The 24,374-nt window shown below is 35.7% G+C and overlaps 1 protein-coding gene across 2 annotated transcripts in view; it reads left to right on the forward strand.

The window, feature by feature from the left end:
• The first annotated feature begins 15,634 nt into the window (after nucleotides 1–15,634).
• The window catches only part of KIFAP3 (kinesin associated protein 3), a 145,700-nt gene continuing 136,960 nt past the window's right edge, over nucleotides 15,635–24,374 (forward strand). The window contains exon 1 of one of the 2 annotated variants that reach the window (XM_055323683.1): nucleotides 15,635–15,848. In XM_055323683.1, the coding sequence (XP_055179658.1) occupies nucleotides 15,817–15,848 (32 nt within the window). In that variant the 5' untranslated portion in view covers nucleotides 15,635–15,816. The remainder of the gene's footprint in view (nucleotides 15,849–24,374) is intronic. The other variant, XM_055323682.1, reaches the window with a different exon arrangement.

Below are 24,374 nucleotides of genomic sequence, written 5' to 3' on the forward strand. Positions count from 1 at the left end.
AATTTCCATTAGCATGTCCACTTGGTTATGGTGGAGATTATTTCATAGAGTTCAGTGAGGATAAGACAGAGCAGGAACTAGACTCCGGTCCCTTCAACACTGACCACAAAACCAAGTATTCTTTGGCTGCCTCCACAAGGACAAAACAACAGCAACAACAACCTAAAACTCTATGTCCTTGAGTAGCATATCTTGCAGATATGCCTACCAAAAGGAGAATGCTTACTACAGAGATTGGCGAAGACCAGACCAAACTAGTCTGCACCAAGGTGGACCCCAGTGCTGAACTTTCATCAACCTTTTCCTTCATTATAATACTAAATATCACACCCAAGGCCCAAGGGCCTGGTTGGGTATCAAGGGCCTGGTTCAGTATCAAGGAAGTGCTTGAAGGAGAAATCTTATCACCATGCCAGAGAGAAAAATTTAGGGAAGTTTACTTTGTTTACTTTGTTTTGTTTTTCTGATGGCTTACTAGCACCTTTTATTAAGAGAATGTTGGCATCCTTAACTGACTCATTTGGAAAGAAAAAAAGTTCACATAGCAATGAAAGGGAAATGCAGCAAGACTGATTTGAGAGAAATATTTTACATTTTGCCAAGTTTGGAATAGAAGCATCTTACTTTTCAGCTCTCCCTCTTTGAAGAGAGATAGATTTGGTAGGAAATGCTCAAAATCAGATACAATTCTGTTTCTTTTTTTTTTTTTCAAGATTTTATTTATTCGTTCATGAGAGACAAACAGAGAGGCAGAGACATAAGCCAACAGAGAAGCAGGCTTTCTGCAGGGAGCCCAATGTGGGACTCTATCCCAGAACCCAGGATCATGTCCTGAGCCTAAGGCACCACTGATTCACTCAGACATCCCTACAACTCTTTTTCTAATGTGCAGTTATTTCTATGACACATGTGCTGTCTACACATGAAAAGAAAAAAAAGGGAGGAAAGAGGGGAGAAAAAATGGAAGGAAGGGGTGGGTGGGAAGAGAAGGGAAAGGAAATGAAAGAAAGGAAATATCAAAGTTCAAATTTTAAAGTCAAACAACATGTGATTTAATTTTAGCCCCTACTTAGGGGATTATGTCACCCATTAGATCGTAATATATTTCAACCCTAGAAGCACAAATTCATTTCACAACCAACTTCAAAGTTATTGTTGCTAACTGGTTGTTGCTAGGAACTGATTTGGAATGAACTGATGGTTCTAGTTCTGTTCTTAATGACATGGAAGGTATGTCACGCTTATGTTATGGCAATACCTTTCTTTAAGAGGTGGAGAAGAAGCACTCCTTGGTGACCCAACAGTTTTCAACTCATTTCAGCAGAGACGTTTGGTAGTAGTTGTCATATGCTCTCCAGCTAAAAGTTTTCCAATTCTGCTACTAAGATTTCAAAGGAAACATCTGGTTGCTAATACAGATGATACAAATTCAGATGCCTGAATTTACCCTGCCTGGACTACTACATTAGCTCTGAATTGTGCCTGGAACATATAATGTGTACTAAACTAACGTGTACTTGAATGAGAGATTGGATTCACTTAATATCTCCAACTCAAATGACATTTCTATCATTGTGAGAGATTATGAATTGAAGTAATAAATTGAAGATATAGTGTGGCATCCTCTTATAAGAACAAAATTAATAGGTAAGACAGTTTAATATAACAGGATCCATAAAAAAAGAAAAACATAAGTTGGGATGTGGGTGTGTGGGAAATATGGCTGAGACCCCAGTTACTTGTTCTTTGATTGGATTGCCTCTTTATAGACTTTGAACTCCTTCAGGGTAGGTCTGTATTTCACTCTCATTGCAGCCTCAATTCTTAGATGAATGCCCTGTGTTGGATAGGCATTAAGTGTCTTACTAATGATTCCATAGTCATCTTGATTTCTACAGAGATACAGTGTAACTCTACCATAGAACGTTTTACTTTGAATTTCATTTATTCACCTTCTGTGTATCCCTACTAGATTTAGATACACTTCTTCAAGTCAGGCACTATGTCTATTCACTTTTTGCATACTCAGGTCTAAAGCAATACCTGCTCATAAATTTTGGCTAAATTAATAAATATAGCTAATCTGGGTGAATATATTCAGATCCTCTTCCTTCTCACCATGTCATGAGCATCTCTCCAAACGCATAACAATACCTATGCTCTCTTGCAGAGAACTTCCAATTGAACATGTATGTATATATTCACATATATAAATTCAAAATCAGGGGTTTGTGTGTGAATGAATGTTTATGGATATATGTATGACTAAAGGTGCACATTTTCTACTTATATTTTATGGACTATTCATTTAACTGCATGTCTTTGAGAATCACCAGGTTGACACACAACACAAGTATTTTCTAAAAGTATGATTCAGACTATAAGAGAACCTGAGGAAAGAGAAAAGCACAGAGATTCATTATTTATTGTCCTTGTGGGTCACCTACCTCTTGTTCTGACTATTGGAGCAAACCAATGATGTCATAATTGTTGTCTGATGTCATACTAGTTGAAAACAGAGGTTACTACTGTCAAGAGGAGGATGTATTTTAAAGGGTCCTTTTAACTGAAATCTCCTTTACTTTAAGATGTGCATTGTGAGCTCAAGTTAATTTGAAAAGAGAGAAGATGACTGCATTAATAGCCGGTGGATGTGGACTCTTTGGACTACAATGGCCATTTAATGATATCCCAAAGGCAGTCACAAGGTAAGAAAGGGTTTTCTTTTTTTTTTAAGATTTTATTTATTTCTTCATGAGAGAAACACACACACAGAGGTAGAGACACAGGCAGAGAGAGAAGCAGGCTCCATGCAGCAGGGAGCCTGATGTGGGACTTGACTCTGGGATCACACCCTGGGCCGAAGGCAGACACTCATCTGCTGAGCCACCAAGGCGCCCAAGAGAGGATTTTCTATAGATTCTCAAAGCATATGAAGGAATGTAAAAGCAACATATTTGGAAAATAAAAATGTAATTCTTACACATCTGTTCTATGTTGCTGTATGGTAAAGTATAGAACAATTAATATTGCCAAAAGTAATAAATTTCAACATGACTTTCCTATATTAAAACAGTTCCATGGCTCCCCATGCCCAAAGAAAATATCCAAATATCATATTTTCTTATACTAGACTTTCCATGATCTTGCTCTTGCTGGCTCTTCTGAAATTATTTTTACTGCTCTTATGCAAACCTAATTCTCTAAACATCTCAAACTGTTTGCAGTTACTTAAACACACCATGATACTTCAAGCTTTTGTGTCTTTTTATGTCCTATTGCCTTTTTCTAGAATATCCCTGTTATGCGCTCTGCTAAGAAAAATTTTGTTCATCCTTTGTGACCCCTACCCTGAACTCTATCTACCAGAACGAGTGGATTACTCCCTCCTATATAAAACACTCTACCTGTTTCATGTTACCATTATGACATGCACTAATATGTTCAAAAGGTATTTGTTTACAGACCTGGTGACTACTTTATGAGCTCATTGAAGGTTGTAATTGTGTCTGATACAGCAGCAGTTACCATACATTAATTATGACTATGTGCGAAGCACTATGATTAGAAATGTAGTTGGAAATCCATGATTTTGTACCTTTTTAATCAGTCTTATTCAAAAAGATAGAAGTATAAACAAATTGTTTATACTCCATAATGTACAGTAAATGCAGTAGGAGAAAAAAGAAGGCACTTTACTGAGTCTGGAGTTTAGAAAAAGCTACCAAGAGGAAGAGTTTTGCTTATAGAGCCAAACTGTGATATTAAGAAGGCTTTCCAAAGCAGTGCAGCCTGACTGTTAATAGCTCCAAAGCCCTCCAGGAACCATTCTTGGAATGTCAATGTATCACTGGAGTTATTTGTATTTGTATTTTTAACACCCAGGGTGTTAAATTATAAGACCAAGAAGTTGCATTAACTATTCTCTATACTTTTAAACTCCTCACTGTAGCTAGTACAGTATTCAAAATGCAGTTGAACAAATCTAAGGGTAAAGTTGAAATCATAACAAGTTTCATGTAACTTTACAGTCTACAAGACTTTCACAAAATATTAACTCGTTTTCTACTCATCTAAATCTTTCATATTTTGGGTATTAATCCCAATTTTTCTAAATTAAGAAGATATAGTTTGAGTGATTTCTTCAGAGTCACATGATTAATATATGGTTTTCAAATACTTAGTTTATCTAATAACAGTTACTTACATTTATGTCATAATTACCCTGGTGTAAATTTACCTATGCTACCTCATTTAACATTACAATAACTCTAAGATACATAAACTATTATCATTCTTATTTTATAAATGAGAAAATCAAAGCTTATAATGTTTAGCTTGCCCAAGGTCAAAGAGTAAATAAATGGTGGATCAGATACTCTACACATAGTTCTGAGAATTTAGTTTTCAGGTTTTTAACCATCACAGAATTCAGGCTCTTACCTATCACAGCCGGTTCCATATGCTGAATGGGATTGGTTTCTTCATTCAAAAAATTTATAATCAATTTGACAGGAGGTTGGAATAAGAGGGAAATTTTAAATTAATATATATAAAATTATTTTAAAACTTCTGAAATCTCTTTATCTTTGGAATTATTTAATTTAATTATGTCTAAATATGAATTTCTCATTTCCTTGTTTATTATACCTTTTAAAACAACCAAATTGAGAAATAATTTATATACAATAAAATGAAGTCATTTAAAGTATACAGTTTGATGAATTTTGACAAGTGTGTTCACATATATAAATAACCAATACCCCAAATTCTTCCCAATCTGACTACGCTCTGTGTGTCCTCTCTGCCAGGCATAAGGAACCACTTGTTGGTCTTCTATCATAATAGTCTTTTTATTTTAATTCAAGAATGTCTTATGCATGGAATCAAACCATATGTTTCTTTGATCATAATGTTTTTAGATATATTTATGTTGCTGTATATACTAGCAGTTTATTTTTTTTAATGCTGACCCTCCCACCATTTGTATCAGTTGACATATTAATGGACATTTGGGTTATTTCCAGTTTTGTATTATGCAAGCAGCTGTGAACATTTGTAGATACCAATTTTTGTAGACATATGTTTTAATTTCTCTTGGGTAATTATCTAGAAGTGGAATTACTGGGTCATGTGGTAAATGTATGCTTAGCTGTTGTAGAAACTACCAAATTGTTTTCCAAATGGTTGTGCCATTTTGCATTCTTGCAAGGAATGTAGAACTCTAGTTGCTCCACATTCTTGTCAACATTTGATATTTTCTGATGCTTTATTTATTTTTTTTTCTACTTCAACTGACAATATTTTATCAGAGTTGGAACAAAGGATAAGTAAACCCCCCCACTCATTTATACTACCTCTTTCTAGCACTGCATAGTCTTCATTTGAAGGACAAGTAAGAAAAACAGAAAGGGAAAAAGGCACAGAAAGAAAGATATTGGAGCTGAGATTGCTTTTCACTTCTATTTTCATTCGTCTAAATGGCATAGAAAAATAGTCTATATTCTATGAAGTCCATGTTAGATTCGTAATGAATTTTTAAATCCTGCCTCATACACATACATTTTACTATAAATGAATTTATTTTAGGAGCATAAAGGGTTTTTTTTTGCTTGATATTTGTTTTGTTATATTTGTTATAATTATATTTATATTATTTTTATTGGAGTTCGATTTGCCAACATATAGTATAACACCCAGAGCTCATGCCAAGTGCCCTCCTCAGTGCCTGTCACCCAGTCACCCCATCCCCCACCCACCTCCCCTTCCTCTACCCCTTGTTCATTTCCCAGAGTTAGGAGTCTCTCATGTTCTGTCACCCTCTCTGATATTTCCCCACTCATTTTCTCTCCTTTCCCCTTTAATCATTTTCACTATTTTTTTATTCCCTGAATGAATGCAACCATATAATGTTTGTCCTCCGATTGACTTACTTCACTCAGCATAATACCCCCCTGTTCCACCCACGTTGAAGCAAATGGTGGGTGTTCGTCGTTCCTAATGGTTGAGTGATATTCCATTGTTATCACATTGTCTTTATCCATTCATCTTCCAATGGACACCGAGGCTCCTTCCACAGTTTGGCTATTGTGGACATTGCTGCTATGAACATTGGGGTACAGGTGTCTCGGTCTTTCACTGCATCTGTATCTTTGGTGTAAATCCCAAGCAGTGCAATTTTTTGGTCGTAGGGTAGCTCTATTTTTAACTACTTGAGGAACCTCCACACAGTTTTCCAGAGTGGCTGTACCAGTTCACATTCCCACCAACAGTGCAAGAGGGTTCCCTTTCTCCACATCCTCTTCAACATTTGTTATTTCCTGTCTTGTTAATTTTCACCATTCTCACTGGGGTGAGGTGGTATCTCATTGGGTTTTGATTTGTATTTCCCTGATGGCAAGTGATGCGGAGCATTTTTTCATGTGCTTGTTGGCCATATGTATGTCTTCTTTGGTGAAACTTTTGTTTATGTATTTTGCCCATTTCATGGCTGGATTGCTTGTTTCTTGGGCGTTGAGTTGTTTAATAAGTTCTTTATAGATCTTGGATACTAGCCCTTTATCTGATATATCATTTACAAATATCTTCTCCCATTCTGTAGGTTTTCTTTTAGTTTTGTTGACTGTTTCTTTTGCTGTGTGGAAGTTTTTTATCTTGATTAAGTCCCAATAGTTCATTTTTGCTTTTGTTTCCCTTGCCTTCATAGATGTATCTTGCAAGAAGTTGCTGTGGCCAAGTTCAAAAAGGGTGTTGCCTATGTTCTCCTCTAGGACTTTGATGGATTCTTGTCTCACATTTAGATTTTTTTATCCATTTTGAGTTTATATTTGCATATGGTGTAAGAGAATGGTCTAGTTTCATTCTTCTGCATGTGGCTGTCCACTTTTCCCAGCACCATTTGTTGAAGCGAGCGTCCTTCTTCCAATGGACAGTCTTTCCTCCTTTGTTGAATATTAATTGACCATAGAGTTGAGGGCCCATTATTAACCAATATAGTGGTTGTTTTTGTAGGCAAAATAATACTCTCCCCCTTCCCCCACCTAGCCAAATGCCTATATCCTAATCCCTGGAATCTGTAAATATATCACCTTAAATGCAAAAAGGGACTTAACTGATACAACTAAGGGTAAGAACTTAATTTAACATAGAGAAACTATCTTGGATTATCCAGGTGGGCCCACATGACTTATTAAAATTCTTATGGAAAACCTTTCCTGGCAGTGGTCTTAGGAAGAGTGATGATGGAAGGAGGACTATCAAAAAGGCAGTATGAGAATTTGGCCACTCTTGCTTGCTTTGAATATGGATAACAGAGGCCACGAGTAAATAATGGGAATGGCCTCTAGAAGATTAAAAAGGACACTGATTCTACTCTAGACCCTCCAGAAAGGAATAAAGCCCTACTGACAGCCAAGAAAATATATAGTTATAAATATATATGCACCTAAATAGAAAGCAAGGAAATATTAACAGAATTGGAAGGAGAGATTGACAGAAATAGAATAATAGTAGGAAATATCAGTATCCCACGTTCTTTCCTTTTTTTTTTTTTAGAGAGAGAGAGGGGGGAGAGATGGGGAAGTGAAGGGCATAGGGAGAGGGAGAGAGAAAATCTCAAGCGGGATCCATGCCTGGCACAGAGCCCAACACAGGGGCTTGATCTAACGACCCTGAGATCATGAACTGAGCTGAAATCAAGAGTCAGATGCTTAACTGACTGAGCCACCTAGGTGCTCCAATACCCTACTTTCAATAATGGATGGAAAATACAGACAAATCAATAGGAGAAACAGTAGACTTGAACAACACTATAGACCAAATGGGCCTAACAGATATATACAGAATATTCAATCTGACAACAGCAGAGAAAACATTCTTCTCATGTGCACATGAAACATCCTCCAGGACAGATCACGTGTTAGATCACAAAAAAAAGTCTTAATAAACTTAATAAGACTGAAATCATATCTAGTATCTTCACAGTAATAATGAAACTAGAAATCAGTAGCAGAAGGAAAACTGGAAAATTCACAAATATGTGGAAATTAACATAGTCCTGAACAACCAATGGGTCAAATAAGAAGTCAAAAACAAAATCAAAAAATTTCTTGAAACAAATGAAAGTGGAGACACAATATACCAAAATATATGGGATACAGCAAAAGCAGTACTAAGAATGAAATTCATAGTCATAAATGCCTGCATTAAGAAAGAAGATCTTAAACAACCTAATTTTATACCCCAAGTAACAATAGGAGAAGAGAAAGAAAAAATAACAAAGATCAGAGCAAAAATAAAGACTAGAAAAACAATGGAAAAAATAAACAAAACTAAGAGTTGATTTTTGAAATACACTAAGATTGAAACAGTAATCAAACACTTCCCAAAACAAGTCAAGCCTAAGACCAGATGGTTTCATGGTGAATTCCACCAGATATTTAAAGAAGAATTAGCACCAGTCCCCCTCAAACTATTCCAAAAAGAGTTGAGGAAGGAAAACTCCCAGACTCATTTGATGAAACTAGTATTGTCCCGATGCTAAAGCCAGATGAGTACAGTTCAAGAAAACTACTAGCCAATACACTTAATGCATATAAACACAAAAATTCTCAGAAAAAAACACTAGCAAACTGAATTCAAATGCATATTTGAACCGGATCAAAGAACCACAATCAAGTGAATATTGTGATGCAAGGATGGTTCAACATACCCAAATTGATAAATATGATAAATCATATTCATAGAGTTAAAGATAAAAATCTCACGATCATCTCAATAGATGCAGAAAAAGCATCTCACAAAATTCAACATCCCTTCATGGTAAAAAAAAGTTTCAATAAACTAGGAATGGAAGGAAATTATTGGAAGGAAAACCACTGCTAACATCATACTTAACATTGAAAAAATTAAAGCTTGTACTTTAAGATCAGGAAAAAGGAGGGATCCCTGGATGGCTCAGTGGTTAAGCGCCTGCCTTTGGCCCAGGGCATGATCCTGGGATTCCAGGATCAAGTCCCACATTGGGCTTCCTGTGTGGAGCCTGCTTCTCCTTCTGCCTGTGTCTCTGCCTCTCTCTCTGTGTCTCTCATGAATAAATAAATAAAATCTTTAAAAAAAATCAGGAAAAAGGCAAGGATCCCCATTCTTGTCACTTTTAATCAATATACTACTGGAAGCACCAACCAGATCAATTAGGCAAGAAAAAGAAAAGGCATTTAAATCATAAAGAGAGAAAATCATCTCTGTTTGCACATGACATAATCGATATATAGAAAGCCCTAAAAACATACGAAATCTGTTAAAACAAATTCAATAAAATTGTAGAATACAAAATCAACATAAAAATTAATTACATTTCAATACACTAACAATTAATTATCTGAAAAAGAAATGAAGAATCCCATTTACAATATAATCAAAAGAATAAAATGCTTAGAAATAAATTTAACTGGGAGCACACGGGTGGCTCAGTCAGTTGAGTGTCTAACTCTTGGTTTAGGCTCAGGTCATGATCATGGATCATGGATGGAGCCCCAGGTGGGCATCTGTTTAAGACTCTCTCCCTCTGCCCCTTCCTCCACTCATGTGTTCCCGCTTGCTCTCCTTTTCTGAAATAAATAAATAAATCTTAAAAAATAAATAAACTAAGAAGATAAAAGACTTCTACTCTGAACATTACACCGCATTGATAAATAAGAATGAAGAAGACATAAGTAAATGGAGAGACATTCTGTGTTCATGGATTGGAAGAATATTGTCAAAATGTTCATACTATCTAAAGTGATTTAACAGATTCAACACAACCATATCAAAACTCCAATGGTATTTTTTTACAGAAACAGAAAAAAAAATCCTAAAATTTATGTGGAACCACAATGAACCTAAAGTAGCCAGAGCAATCTTAAGAACATAATGGGAGGGATCATACTTCCTGATATATAGACCAATAGACCATAATAGAAAGCCTAGAAATAAACTGACACAGATGTCTTTATTAGAATGAGGAAGTCATCTTCTTTTTTTTTCTTTTTTTTTTTTTAGGAAGTCATCTTCTACTCTTACTTGCTGGTAGCTCTTTTAAAAATGAATTTTGCCAAATTCATTTTCTGCCACTATTGCTGTGAACATATTGTTTTTCATCTTTATGTTGTTAATATGTCAAATTATATTATTGGATTTTCATATGTTAAACCAATATTGCATTCCTGGGATAAAGCCTATCTGGTCATGATGTACTATTTCTTTATGTACTGCAGGTTTAATTTGCTAATATTTTATTAATTATTGTTGCATATATGTTCATAAGGATATTTGTGACTTTTGTTTTATATCTTTGATAATGTTAATATAATTAAATTAGTTGGTAAATATTCCTTCAGTCTCTATTTTCTGTCTAAATATGTAATTTGACATCATTTCCTAGGTAGAATTCATCGGTGATGCTGTGTCTAGAATATTCTTTGTGAGAAAAACTTCAACTAGTCATTTGATTTCTTTAAAAGTTTGTTTATTCATTTGGGGTTTTTTTAGATTTTACATATGAGTAAAATCACATGGTATTTGTCTTTCTCAGTCTGACTTATTTCACTTATCATAATACTCTCTAAGTTCATCTATGTTGTCACAAGTGGCAAGATCTCATTCTTTTTAATGGCTGAATGATATTCCATTACACATCATATACACACCATACCTTCTTTATTTATTCATATATTGATGGACAAACAAAAAGCAGAATCAGATACTAAGAGCAAACTGATTGATGGTTGCCAGAGGTTTGGGGGAATGGAAAAAATAGGTGAAGGGAAATAGGAGATACAAGCTCCCAGTTATGGAGTGAAGTCATGAGGATAAATGGTACAGCAAAGGAAATATAGTCAATGGTATATTGTATGGTAAAAATGGCAGCTATACCTGTGGTGAGCGTAGCATACTCTCAGGTGTTCAACACTGTTGTACACCTGAAGCTAATGCAACATTGTGTGTCGTCTACAGTCAGATTAAAAAAAAAACTTTTAAAGATACAGAGTGTTACCATTTTCTATTTCCTTTTGTCTTGGTTTTAGTAATAAGCATATTTCAAGATATTTGTCCATCTGAAATTGTTAAATTTATCAGTATAAAGTTATTCACAGTGTTTCCTTATTATCATTTTTTAAATATACCTATAAAATCTCAGTGATGACCTTTCATTTCATAAATCAATAATTTCTCTATATGTCTCTGTTTCCCTCTGATCAGTTTGATCACTTTGCTGGCAAAGACATAAAAAATGAACAAAATATTTGAGCAGAAGCTTCAAAAATGGTATACAAATGGTAAATAAGAACTTGGAAACATGCTCATACCATGAATCACCATGGAAATGCAATTTAAATAAAATAAGATAGCTCTGCACACCTGTTGGGATGACTACAGTAAACAAACAAACATGACAATAGTTTGTCATGAGAATCCATGAGAATGTGGATCAATCTGAATTTCTACATTGTTGGTAGGAATGCACAATGGCACAGCAATCTTGGAAAACACCTTGGCAATTTCATAGAATTATTCATATATTTACCATAAACTGAGCAATCCTATACCTAGGTGTTTGTACAGGAGAAGAAAACTTTAGTTCACACAAAAACCTGTATATAAGTATTTATAGTACTTTTATTCATAGTTGCCAAAATTTAGAAACAACCCAAATATGAGGAATGAATAAAGTGTGGTACATTCATACATAGAATATTACCTAACAATGAAACAGGAATAAGTTACTAGGAAAAAAAGGAATAAATTACTGAAACACAACATGAATGACTCTCAAATGTATTACCTAAGTGAAAGAAATCAGGCATAAAAAGCTACATCATGTAGGATTATTTTAAGATGACATTCTGGAAAAGGAAAAATTTCAGGAACAGAAAACAGATTAGTATTTACCAGAGCATGGGTTTGGGGGAATTGGGTGATTCATAAGGAACACAAAGAAATTTTAAGGGATAATGGAACTGCTTTATATTTTGATTGTTTAGTTGTTATATGATTTATGCACTTATCAAAACTCATAGAGCTGCACACCAAAACAAATATACTTAATTGCATGTAAGTCACACGGAAAATTTTTAAAAAGTTATCATACTGTAAGAAATCCCCTGCAATTTGCTCTTTTCATTCAGTATAATATTTCTAATACTCATACATGTGGCTTGTGTAGTTTTAGCTTATAAATTTCTTCACTGCTTAGTATTTTTTTAAAAGATCTTATTTATTTATTCATGAGAGACACACACACAGAGAGAGAGAGAGGCAGAGACACAGGCCGAGGAAGAAGCAGGCTCCATATGGGGAGCCCAATGTGGGACTCAATCCCAGGATTCCAGGATCGCCCCCTTGGCCGAAGGCAGGCATTAAATCATCCATCCACCCAGGGATCCCCATCTGCTATTTAATATTGTATAGTACAAATAATTCAGATGTATTTATCTATTCTCCTGCAAAAATACTTTGGAGTTCTTTTCCAGTTTTTCTTTTTCCATTATTCACAATGCTGTTCTGGTAAGTCTGGAACAAACCTTATTGCACACATGTGCTTGCATTTTCTGAGGTATATAACTAGAAACAGAATTGCAAAAAGTTAGGGTTATGTGCCTGTTCAACTTTGCAAAATAATACATTTTAGTCTCAAGTGGTAGTCCCAATGCACTCATACCTGAAATGTTTACTAAGTAATTTTCAGAGCTTCACATTTTCACCAGTACTTGATATATTCAGACTTCTTAATTTTTGCATCCTTGCCAGTGTAAAAATACATTCTTTTTTTGGTCTTAATTGGCATCTTCCTGGTTACTAGTGAGGTCGAGCACTTTTCATGTTTTGTTTGCTTTCTTTCTTGCTATTCCTATTTCCTCTTTTTCTTCTTTGCTCATTTCCCTGCTGGATTATCTGTTTTTTCCTTTTTGATTCATAGGGGATCTTAAAATAATCTTAATTTAATCCTGTGTTAGTTTTTATGTGATACAAATAGGTGTATCATTTTTTGATTTATATTTTCACTTTCTTTGTGGTGTCCTGTTGATAATCATAAGTTATTATTTTAATGCAGTGAATTTATCAATATCTTATTTTTAGTACTTTATCTTGTTTAAAAATGTGTCCTTAGCTGGAGGTCAAAGAGTAATTTATATTTGCCTCCTAATGTTTTTAAAGCTTTGTTTTTTACATTTAAGTGTTCACCGAATATGGAATTAGTTTTTGCAAATGGTCTGAGGTAAGGGTCCAATTTAATTTGTTACATATGCATAACCAATTGTCTCAAAATTATTTATGATAATACATTTTCTCCATAATGTTCTGAAAATTCACTTGTGTCATATTTCAAATTCACATATATGCATAAGTCTGGTTCTCTTTTTTGTTCCACTGGTTCTATTCTTATGCCAATACTATACCTTGTAATTATTATTCTCATAATATATCTTGATATCCAATTAGGTATATTCTCCATTTTTCAAGATCATCTTCTTTCTTTAATAAAGAAGATGTGAGATCTAACAGCTTGGTTAGATTCAGATAAATTTTTGGCAAGAATATTTACTGGATGATTTTTTGCTTTCTATCACATATATTCTGTTATGTACTGCCACTACCAATGATACTATCTGCTTGTTTATCAGGCTGACAGCCAGATCTCTCCTCTCTAAAGTAACATTTTTTTTTTCCTTTTGGAATTGTCAGGTAATATGTGGGGTGAAACTCTGCACATTTCAAATTATTTTGTAATAAATCATTGAGCTGTAGGTGAATCCATTATTTGTTAGGGCTTACAAAATAGTAACTGTCTTTAATTATTGTTCTCTGTTACTAGCAGGCATTTTAAATAGAGAAGAGATTTCACCTATCAAGAGGAGGTAAATTATAATTCTTTTCCCTGGATTAGGAAAGACCTGGATCAAATGCTTATTTCTTCCCCTTAGTTACTGATTTTCAGAGTAAGGTTATAAGGTAGCTGTTGCCTTCAATGAAAGTGAGGGTTTTTCTATCCATTGTTTCATAACATCATAGACCTCTGGATTTTATTAATGTGTTAAATCAACCACAGTAATAATTCCCTTTTTAAAAAAATATATTTATTCATTTGAGAGAGAGTAGGTGTGTGGGGGGAGGGGCAGAGGGTGAGAGAATCTCAAGCAGACTCCTTGCTCAGCAAGGAGCCCAACACAGGGCTTGATCTCATGACTCTGAGATCATGACCTGATCTGAAATCAAGAGTTGGATGCTTAACTGACTGAGCCACCCAACTGCCCCAGTAATTATTCCTTTTGATGTAAATTATCTCAAAATTGACCAGTGTCTTTTGGACACAGTCTCATAGTCTTTGAATATTTCTTTACTTTCAAGCATAAAATGCCCAGGCTCATCTTGTACTTTTCCTGTTATAGACTGGCAAGTCTTCCAGCTCAGTCCCAGTTTCAGTTTATCTTCTCATTGCTCTAATTTTCAGCTCTATCTTCCTTTCTGTCCTTGGGGCATTTCCTCTAGATTTTTGTTGTTTTTTCAAGCTCGGGTATGCATTTCTTTTTCAGCTCTAAGTATTTATTTAGTGCCAATTATTGGTCAGATGCTGTTCCAAGGGTACAGTGGTTAACACAGCAAAATAATCTTTGATCTCAAGAAGCTTACTTTGCAAGAACGCTTGTTATATTATCTATGCATTGTAATGGATATTGTGATCTGGCAGTTTTAGATATTGTGAGGGTTTTAAGGTAATCTAGCCATGAATGATAGCTTGTAAAATTTCATATCATTGTTCAGAATGAATATTTAGGAAATACAGAAAATAGGAAGTCCTGTTGGGAAAGAATATATTCCAGGTATGAAGTGGCTAGATGAACAGAAGTAAGAATGGAGAAGAAAAGCTGGATTACAAGAGTATCGTGAAGGAAGAAATGATAGGATTTTGTAACAGTTTAATAAGAGGGCATGACACAGAGGAAAGTAAGAGGCTTTCTTATTAGTGTAAGAGTTGGCATTTCAGGAGTTCCTTTGTTTGTATGTGCGTGGGGGATGGAGGGGTGGGGATGGGGGAGTCCACTCCAGATGCAGAATAGCAAACTGGAATCAATTCAGTGCACTGAATCAAAAGTGATTAACGGTACTCATTTTGAACGAGGATCAAACTATCTCCACAAATGAAGAGCTGCTCAGTGCAATCAGAGCACTTCCCTTTCCACAATGTCTCCAAACACAAACCTCAACTTTACAGGTTACAGCCCAGGGCTGAACTGTTCTACAGCATTCACTAATTAAAAGGCTAATGGATTCCCTTTTACTTTCCTCTTTTTTTTTTTTTTTTTTTGAAGTAAGACCTGAAATTTCAACCCAGTTGACCTAGATGACTCTTGCAATTTCCATCCTCAAGGGGGCGGTGACCAGAAGAGTCATTCCGCGACGGCCCACGCCGAAATCTGCCGCAGAGTCCTTCACGCTCTGCTCCAGGGTGCGTCAGATTAATCCCAGGGACCAGCATCTCACACTGAGCCTGCGCACAAGGCGCGGCGGAGCGGGCGCATGCGCCTTTGGGGCGGGATTGGGGGAGGCGGGGCTGGGCGGGGCTGGGTCCCTCCAGTGTTTTGGGGCCTGGGAGCTGTGGGAGGAGCCGGCGGTCTCACCGTGGTAACCGCAGCGCCGCCGCCGCCGCCCGGCCTTGCAGGCCTCGGGACTGTCATCGCCTTTGGGTGTGGGGATACTTTGGCCACCGTCCCCGGAAATTGCTCCGCCGGCTTTCTCAGATATCCCCATCCTCCCCACGCTGCCGTCGCCGCCGCCATGCAAGGGGAGGACGCCAGATACCTCAAAAGGTGACCACTCCCCAAGACTCGGTCCTGCTGCCCCGCCGGGCCCTGAAGATATTCCTGGAGGGCCTTGGGTTGGCTTTGAGGTGTCACTGGGCCAAGCTAGAACCTTAGAGTAGGGGTGGAAGACCGGGGGAGAAGTCACGGAAGGGAAAGGGGAAAGGTGCACTGGGGAAAAGATGAAAGGGCCCTTCGGGGGAGGGGGGGGCGAGGCTCCCCCTCTTACCTGGCAGGACCCTGACGGCATCGAAGACGGTATCCTCGCTGCATGCATCACATTGTGCACGGGAGGAGGGCGAAGGGCCCAGTAAACCGCGTCTTCCTCCCCCCCTCCAACTCTCCCTTTCTCCCTAGTGGAATAAATCCCTTAGGAGCCTGGGAATGAAGTCTCTTGGTGCCTCTGCTGTCTGTCTCCTGTTTGGGGTTCCCCGCCATGGGGTTTTGACACGATGAACGAAGAGAGAAATGGTGGCGCTTTATTTATGGGAGAGGCTGGGCTGAGCGGGCTCCTTCCTTCCAGCCTGTTTCTGCTGTCCTCATCCATTTCATCCCCTGGACTACCATGTGTACAGTGTAATATTCGTAGGAGGTTCATGATTATGAAGAGGTTTGTTCAGGAGCTTGTCGTGGGATGGGCCATAATGTATTTAGTTTAAAAATACTTGCAGTATCCCTTCCTCTTTAAAGAAATTGTGTCTGTTGGGATTATTTATTTGACTTCCTGTCAAAGATAAGATCATCCCTGATGATCCCTGATGGAAAGGATGCCTGTCACTGGACCAAGAGTTAGCAGTGATCCAATAGAAAGCAATCCTAATTAGGACTCTCCATTTTTAGTTAAGTCACTGTTAGGGATAAGGGGAGTACACAAGGAAAGTCACATGTATTCTTTTTTTTTTTTTTTTTTGGACACAGTTTCCTTATTTAAATATGGGGCAAATACCGCCTTATGGGAGATCTGTGGACCAAATATGAAAATGCCTTTAAAAGATAAAACATGCACATAATGTGGTGACATTATTTCAAGTCATAATATGCTTTTGCTGAATGTGTTCATCCCGGCTTGATATGGCCTTGATCGTTACAGAAAGATCTTCCAGCCTTTAATCGAGTCTTAAAAAGGTTTTAAATAAATATACGATCTGTCAGTCAACCAACTGCCTTGTCTTTGAGGACTGAGACATATATGGCTTGCCTTCCTCATTGTAGGTGAATATATCTGAAACTATAGAATAACCAGAGTTTATCAGTAAAATTTTTATAGCATTGTGTGGTCGTGACTAGTGTATGGTATTTGTTTCCTCACTCAAATTTGCTTACATTGGTCTTTTAAAATATCTTGATTGAAAATTGTATGGCAGAAGAAAATAATAAATTATTTCTCTTCCAACTTTGGATTCAAGATTATTCTAGACAAAGAGCCACTATTATACATACCATCAGCTTATTTTCATGTAATATAAGTGTGCCAAAAGAGAGTTTTATTAGGATTCTTGAACCTGTACGGGCCTTTAGACATATTTCTCAACCTAGTGCTTATTTTTAAAGGCAAGTTATCTAGAGTTAAAAAAAAATAAAACCAAACAAGTCACTACTGTAATGTTTGAAGTAAAATAAGGCCAGAATTTGGAAGGTTGAAATACACTCTCCAGTTTTGTCTAATTTTGACAATATAAGTAATGAACAGGTTGCATTGCTTGCTTTCAGATTAGAAATATGCAGCTGATGTATAATACAGGCCTGATGGTTTCTGATGTCTGGCAGAAACTTCCATTTTAATTATTGGTTCTTTGATAATGATTACATATATTCTATTCCTTTTGTAATATTTTTACCTTTATATTTTGTTTTTAACAGGACAGCAACATGTTTTCAATCTAATTGATTCACTTTAATTTTAATTAGTTGATTTCAGTGGTTTCATTGCAGTTATTACTGAGGAATCTCTAGTCTCTTTATGTTGAAATGTGTAGAAGATTATAGAATCAAATCCAGTTTCATTTTTTGTTCTGCTAAAAGTTAGTTTTGATTCAGGGGCGTTTAATGAATACTTGCAAAATACCTATTATATGTCTACCATTGTTCTGCTCATTGAGGAAATGGTTAAGTAGACATGGTCATGTCCTCAATCAGATATACACAAAAATACATAATTATTTGTGATGGGTTTTTTAGCCTCCTCTTAAAACTGTTCGACGGCTTTTTATTGCTTTTAGAGTTAGAAGCAACTCTCAGCTTTCTCTCTCTCTCAGCTTCCTTCTTACCCCCAATAATTTCCTACTTGACTCTTACAGAAATAACTTATTTTAGATCTCTGTGTCTCAGTATTAGGTTCCAAATGCCCTTCCCTTTGTCTGGATCTTGCCCTGTTATTCACCTAGCTAGCTCCTCATTTTTCTTATTTTTGCTTGAGTAGGAAAAAAGTCCTTTTTCTAAAAAGTCTTTCCTGAGCCGCCATTTTCTCATCCTACAAGCCACAAACCAGGTCAGATATACCAGCTAGGTTCTCATGATGCCTAATACTTTGTCTTTACCCACTCTTACAAGTAAATTGTTATAGTTTGTCTTTCCTGCTGGTCTATACGCTTCAAAAAGCTAAGGAACTATATATTTTACTTCTCATTGTAGCCTCACCATACAGCACAGTGCCTAGAACATAAGTATTCACTAAATAGTTATTAAATGAAATGAAAATAAGGCTACAAAGAAAAACAGTCCGAATCATATTGGTCTCAGGAGCTTTAGTAAAGAGTTGAGAAATGTAATAGCAGTGGGGAACCACTGAAAGATTTTTTAAGAGTAAATGACATTCATTCATTCAGTCAGTCCGTCAGTCAATGGTTATTTGAAATTCTACCATGTAAAAGTCACTGGGCTGAGTGATTAAAAGTATCGGATAAATGATACATACTTTCTCTGCCTATGTGGTGCTTATAACATAGCAAGGAATACAGACTTTAAATAATATATAATCAGAAGTAATTATTTATAAGTGCTATGAATATATGATAAGCAAAATCAGTATATGGCCTTTGTGTAAAGCTTCTTTTTTTATATACAATAAAATGTTTCAACATTCATCTATGTTTTAGCATTCATTAGTACTTCATTCCATTTAATAGCTGATTGATAATTCATTGTATGGATATAGCATATTTTGATTATCCATTCATCTATTGATGGAGATTTAGATTGTTTCTATCCATTGACAATTGTGAGTAAAGCCTCTTTGAACATTCCTGTACTAGTTTTAGTTTTTGTTTGAATACTTTTTTTTTTTTCACTCTCTGGTATATCCCTAGTTGTTGCAGAGTTATGTACTAATTCTGTATGTTTTAACTTATTGAGGAACCACCAAACTGTTTTTCACAGTGAGTATACCATTTTACATTCCCAGCAGCAGGGTATGAGAGCTCCAGTTTTTCGAATCACCAACAGTTGTTACTTACTTTTTTTAATTAATGGCCATTCAGTGGATGTGAATTAGTGTCTTATTGTGGTTTTGATTTACATTTCCCTAGTTATTAGTGACATTGAGCATCTTTTCACATGCTTCTTGGCCTTTGTCTATTTGCTTTGGAGAAAAGAGTTCTTTATGTGGTCTAGATACTAGACTCTTATCAGAAAAATGGTTGCAAATATTTTGTCCCACTCTGTGTTTGTTATTTTTTTTTTCATTCTCTTCATAATATCCTTCCTTATGCAAAAGCTTTAAATTTTGATGAAGTCCAATTTAATTTTTTCTTTAGTTGCTTTTGCTTTTGATGCCATTATTTAAGAAACCATTGCCAAGTAGTTAATTTCTTTTGTTTTCCCTTGCCTCAGGAGACATATCTAGAAAGATTTTGCTAAAGCTGATGTCAGAGAAATTATTGGATGTGCACACATTAAAAGAATTAAATTGGACCCTTACTTTATACCACATAATTAACTCTAGGATTTTTATGGTTTTGTATCTCATTTTTAGGCCCTTAATCCATTTTGAGTTTAGTTTTGTGTATAGAGTAAGAGAGTAGTCTAGTTTAATTCTTTTGCATATAACAAAATAAAGAAGCTTCTTAAAGCAAACAATCAACAAAACTGAAAGACAACCTACTGAATCAGAACATATTTGCAAATAATATATCTGAAAAAAGGTTAGTACCCAAAATATATAAAGAAATTTCTACAAATCAACATAAAAAACCCAAATAATCCAATTTTAAAAAATGGACAGAAGACATGAACAGACATATCTCCAAAGAAGATATACAGATGGCCAAAAGACACCTGAAGAGATGCTCAACATCACTTATCATCAGTGTAATGCAAATCAAAACTACAATGAGATATCACTTCACACTTGTCAGAATGCCTAAAATCAAAATCACAAGAAGCAAGTGTTGGTTGGGATGTGGAGAAAAAGGAACGAACTTTCATGCACTATTGTTGGGAAGGCAAACTGCTACATTCACTGGAAGACAGTATGGAGGTTCCTCAAAAAGTTAAAAATAGAACACATCTTATAATCCAGTAATTGCACTACTATATATTTATTCAAAAAAACACTAATTCAAAGGAATAGGTGCACCCTATATTTACTGCAGCATTATTTATAATAACCAAATTGTGGAAGCAGCCCCAGTGTCTATCAACAGATGAATAGATAAAGAAGAGGTGGTATATATTACAATGCAATATTATTCAGCCACCAGAAAGAATGAAATCTTGCCATTTGCAATGACATGGGTAGATTTGGAAAGACTTAGGCTAAATAAATTAAGTCAATTAGAGAAAGATAAATACCATATGATTTCTCTCATGTGAAATTTAAGAAACAACAAATGAACAAATGGAAAATAGACAAATCAAGAAACAAAAACTTAAATATAGAGAACAAATGGGTGGTTATCAGAGGAGAGGTGGATGAAGGGATGAGTGGAATAGCTGATGGAGATTAAAGAGTATACTTCTGATGAGCACTGGGTGATATATAGAATTGTTGAATCATTATATTGTACATGTGAAACTAATATCACTATAAACTATTCTTTGGATGTGGATACCTGGCTGTCTGGGCACCATCTGTTAAAGGGATCATTCTTTCCCCAGTGAAAGGACTTGCTACTTTTGTTGAAAATCAATTGATGGTAGATATAGGGGTTTATTTCTGGACTCAGTTCTATTCCATTGATCTATATGTCTCTTTTTTTTAATAAAAAATTATTTATTTATTTATTCATGAGAGAGAGAGAGAAAGAGAGAGAGAGAGAGAGAGAGAGAGAGAGACAGGCAGACACAGGCAGAGGGAGAAGCAGGCCCCATGCCGGGAGCCTGACACGGGACTCAATCCCGAGACTCCAGGACCGTGTCCTGGACCAAAGGCAGGCACTAAACTGCTGAGCTACCCAGGGATCCCCTATATGTCTCTTTTTATGCTAGTATTTCACTGTTCTGATTACTGTAACTTTGTAGTATATTTTGAAATTGGAAAGTGTGTCTTCCAACTTTGATCTTTTTCAAGATTGTTTTGGTTACTGAGGGTCCCTTGTGTTTCCATATGAATTTTAGGATCCCTTTTCCATTTCTATAAAAGAGGCCTTTGGGGATTTTATAGGGATTATATTCAATCTGTAGGTCACTTTGGGGAATATTGCCATCTTAACACTGTTGTCACTCATTCTGTGAACAAGGGATATCTGTCCATTTATTTAATTATTACCAAATTTCTCCAGCAACATTTCATAGTCTTCACTGTGTAAGTGCTGCTCTTCTCTGCTTAAATTTATTAGTACTTTTATTCTTTTTTTTAAAAAAATATTTATTTATTTGTGAGAGAGATAGAGTACGAGTGGGAGCGTCAAAGGGAGAGGGAGAGAGAATTTCCCCAGATGTGGGGCTCTACTTCATGACCATGAGATTGCTACGAAAACCAAAACCAAGAGGTGGACACTTAATTGGCTGTGCCACCCAGGTACCCCTTAGTATTTTATTCTTTTTGATTGTAAGTGGAATTGTTTTCTTGACTTCTTTTTTGGAATTTTCATTACTAATATATACATACACAACTGATTTTCTCTGTGTTCATAGTGTATTCTGCAACTGCTGAATTTATTAGCTTTAAAAGTTCTCAATATGTGAGATCCTATCATCTGCAGATATAGTATTCTTTTCCAATAGAAAATGCTTTTATTTTTTTTCCATACCTCAATTCTGTGGCTTGAACTTCCAATACTATATTGAATAGAAGTGGGTGAAAGTGCGCATACTTGTCTTATTCCTGTTCTTTAGGGAAAGCTTTGATTCTTTTACCACTGAGTATAATATTAGCTGTAGCTTTTTCATATATGCCCTTTATCATATTGAGGGAATTTTCCTGTATTCCTAATTTATTGAATGCTTTTATTTGAAAGAGTGTTAGGTTTTGTCAAATGCTTTTTCTGCATCAGTTGGAATAATCATGTATTTTTTCTTTATTCTATTAATGTGGTATATTACATTAATTGATTTTCATATGTAGAACTTCCTTGCATACATGGATAGAACCTATTTGGTCATAGCTTGTAATCCTTTTAATATGCTGTTGGATACTGTTTGCTAGTATTTTGAGGACTTTTACATCTATATTCATAAAAGATAAAACTATCCCTTTATAAAGGGTATTTATAAAAGATTTTCTATTTTGTGGTATCTTTGTCTCACTTTGGTATCAGTAATGCTGATCTTATAGAATGAGTGAACCAAAACCAAGAGTTGGACGGTTAACTGACTAGCCACCCAGGCATTCCTCTATTCTCTATTGTATCTCTCTATCTTTATTATTTCCTGCCTTCTACAATCTTGGGATTTAGTTTATTCTTTTTCTGGTTCCTTGAGGTGTAAAATCAGGTTATTGATTTGAAATCTTTTTATTGAACTATAATTGACATACAGATAAGTTTCAGGTGCACATCATAATGATTTGTATTTGTATATATTATGAAATGATCATCATATTAAGTCTAGTTAACATCCATTATTGTACAGTAATGTTTTTTCTTGTGATGGGAACTTTTAAGATTTACTCTCTTAGCAATTTTCAAGTATACAAAACAGTATTATTAACTATAGTCACTATGCTATACATTATATCCCCAGGACTTTTTAATTTTATAATTGGAAATCTGTACCTTTTGAACACCTTTACCTGTTTTGCCCACCTGCCACTACCTACCTTTGGCAACTACCAATCTGTTCTGTATATCTGTGAGTCTGAGTTTGTTTTGTTCTTAGATTCCACATAAAAGTGAGATCAGTCAGTATTTGTATTTCTCTGACTTATTTCACGTAGCAAAATGCCCTCAAGGTCCATCTATATTGTTACAACTGGCAAGATTCACACATATACATATACATACACTTTATCCACTTGTCCATCGATGGATGCTTAGATTGCTTCTATATATTGAATATTGTAAATAATGGTGCAGTGAACATGGGGGTGTGTATATCTTTTTAGTTAATGTTTTTGTTTCTTTCCGATAAATACTCAGAAGTGAATTCGCTGGATTATATGATAGTTTTGTGGTCAGTTTCTTGAGAAACCTCTATATGATTTTCCATAGTGGCTGCATTGATTTACATTCCCACCAACAGTGCACAATGGTTCCCTTTTCTCCATATCTTTACCAACACTTGCTATTTCTTGTCTTTTAGGTAATAGCCATTCTAACAGGTATGAGGTGATATCTCATTGTGGTTTTGATTTGCATTTCACTGATGCCTAGAGATTTTGAGCATCTTTTCATGTACCTGTTGGCCATCTGTATGACTTATTTGGAAAAATGCCTATTTAGAGCCTCTGCTAATTTTTTAATCAGATTGGAATTTTTTTTTCTGTTGAGCTCTATAAGGTCTTTGTATACTTCAGATATTAACTCATTATCAGATATATTATTGGCAAATATATTCTCCCATTTAATAGGTTGCCTTCTCATTTTTTGTTTCTTTTACTGGGCAGAAGATTTTTATTTTTATTTTTTATTTTTTTTATTTTTATTTTTTATTTATTTATGATAGTCACAGAGAGAGAGAGAGAGAGAGAGAGAGGCAGAGACACAGGCAGAGGGAGAAGCAGGCTCCATGCACTGGGAGCCCGATGTGGGATTCGATCCCGGGTCTCCAGGATCGCGCCCTGGGCCAAAGGCAGGCGCCAAACCGCTGCGCCACCCAGAGATCCCTGGGCAGAAGATTTTTAGTTTGATTTGGTCCCAATTAATTTATTTTTGTTTTTGTTGCCTTTGCTTTTGCTGTCAAAAAAAAAAAAAAAAAAAGAACTAAATCAAGACCTATGGCGAGAAGCTTACTGCCTATATGTTCTTCTGGGAGTTTTATGGTTTTAGGTCCTATGTTCCACTCTTTAATCCATTTTCAATTAATCTTTATATATGGTATAAGATAATGGTCCAGTTTCATTCTTTTGCATGTAACTGTCCAGTTTTTCAAACACCATTTATTCTTCCTCTGTTGTTGTAAATTATTTAGCTATATATGTGTGGGTTTATTTCTGGGCTC

Source organism: Nyctereutes procyonoides, unplaced genomic scaffold, assembly GCF_905146905.1.
Source record: "Nyctereutes procyonoides isolate TBG_1078 unplaced genomic scaffold, NYPRO_anot_genome, whole genome shotgun sequence".
In the NCBI taxonomy this organism is placed as follows: Eukaryota; Metazoa; Chordata; class Mammalia; order Carnivora; family Canidae; genus Nyctereutes; species Nyctereutes procyonoides.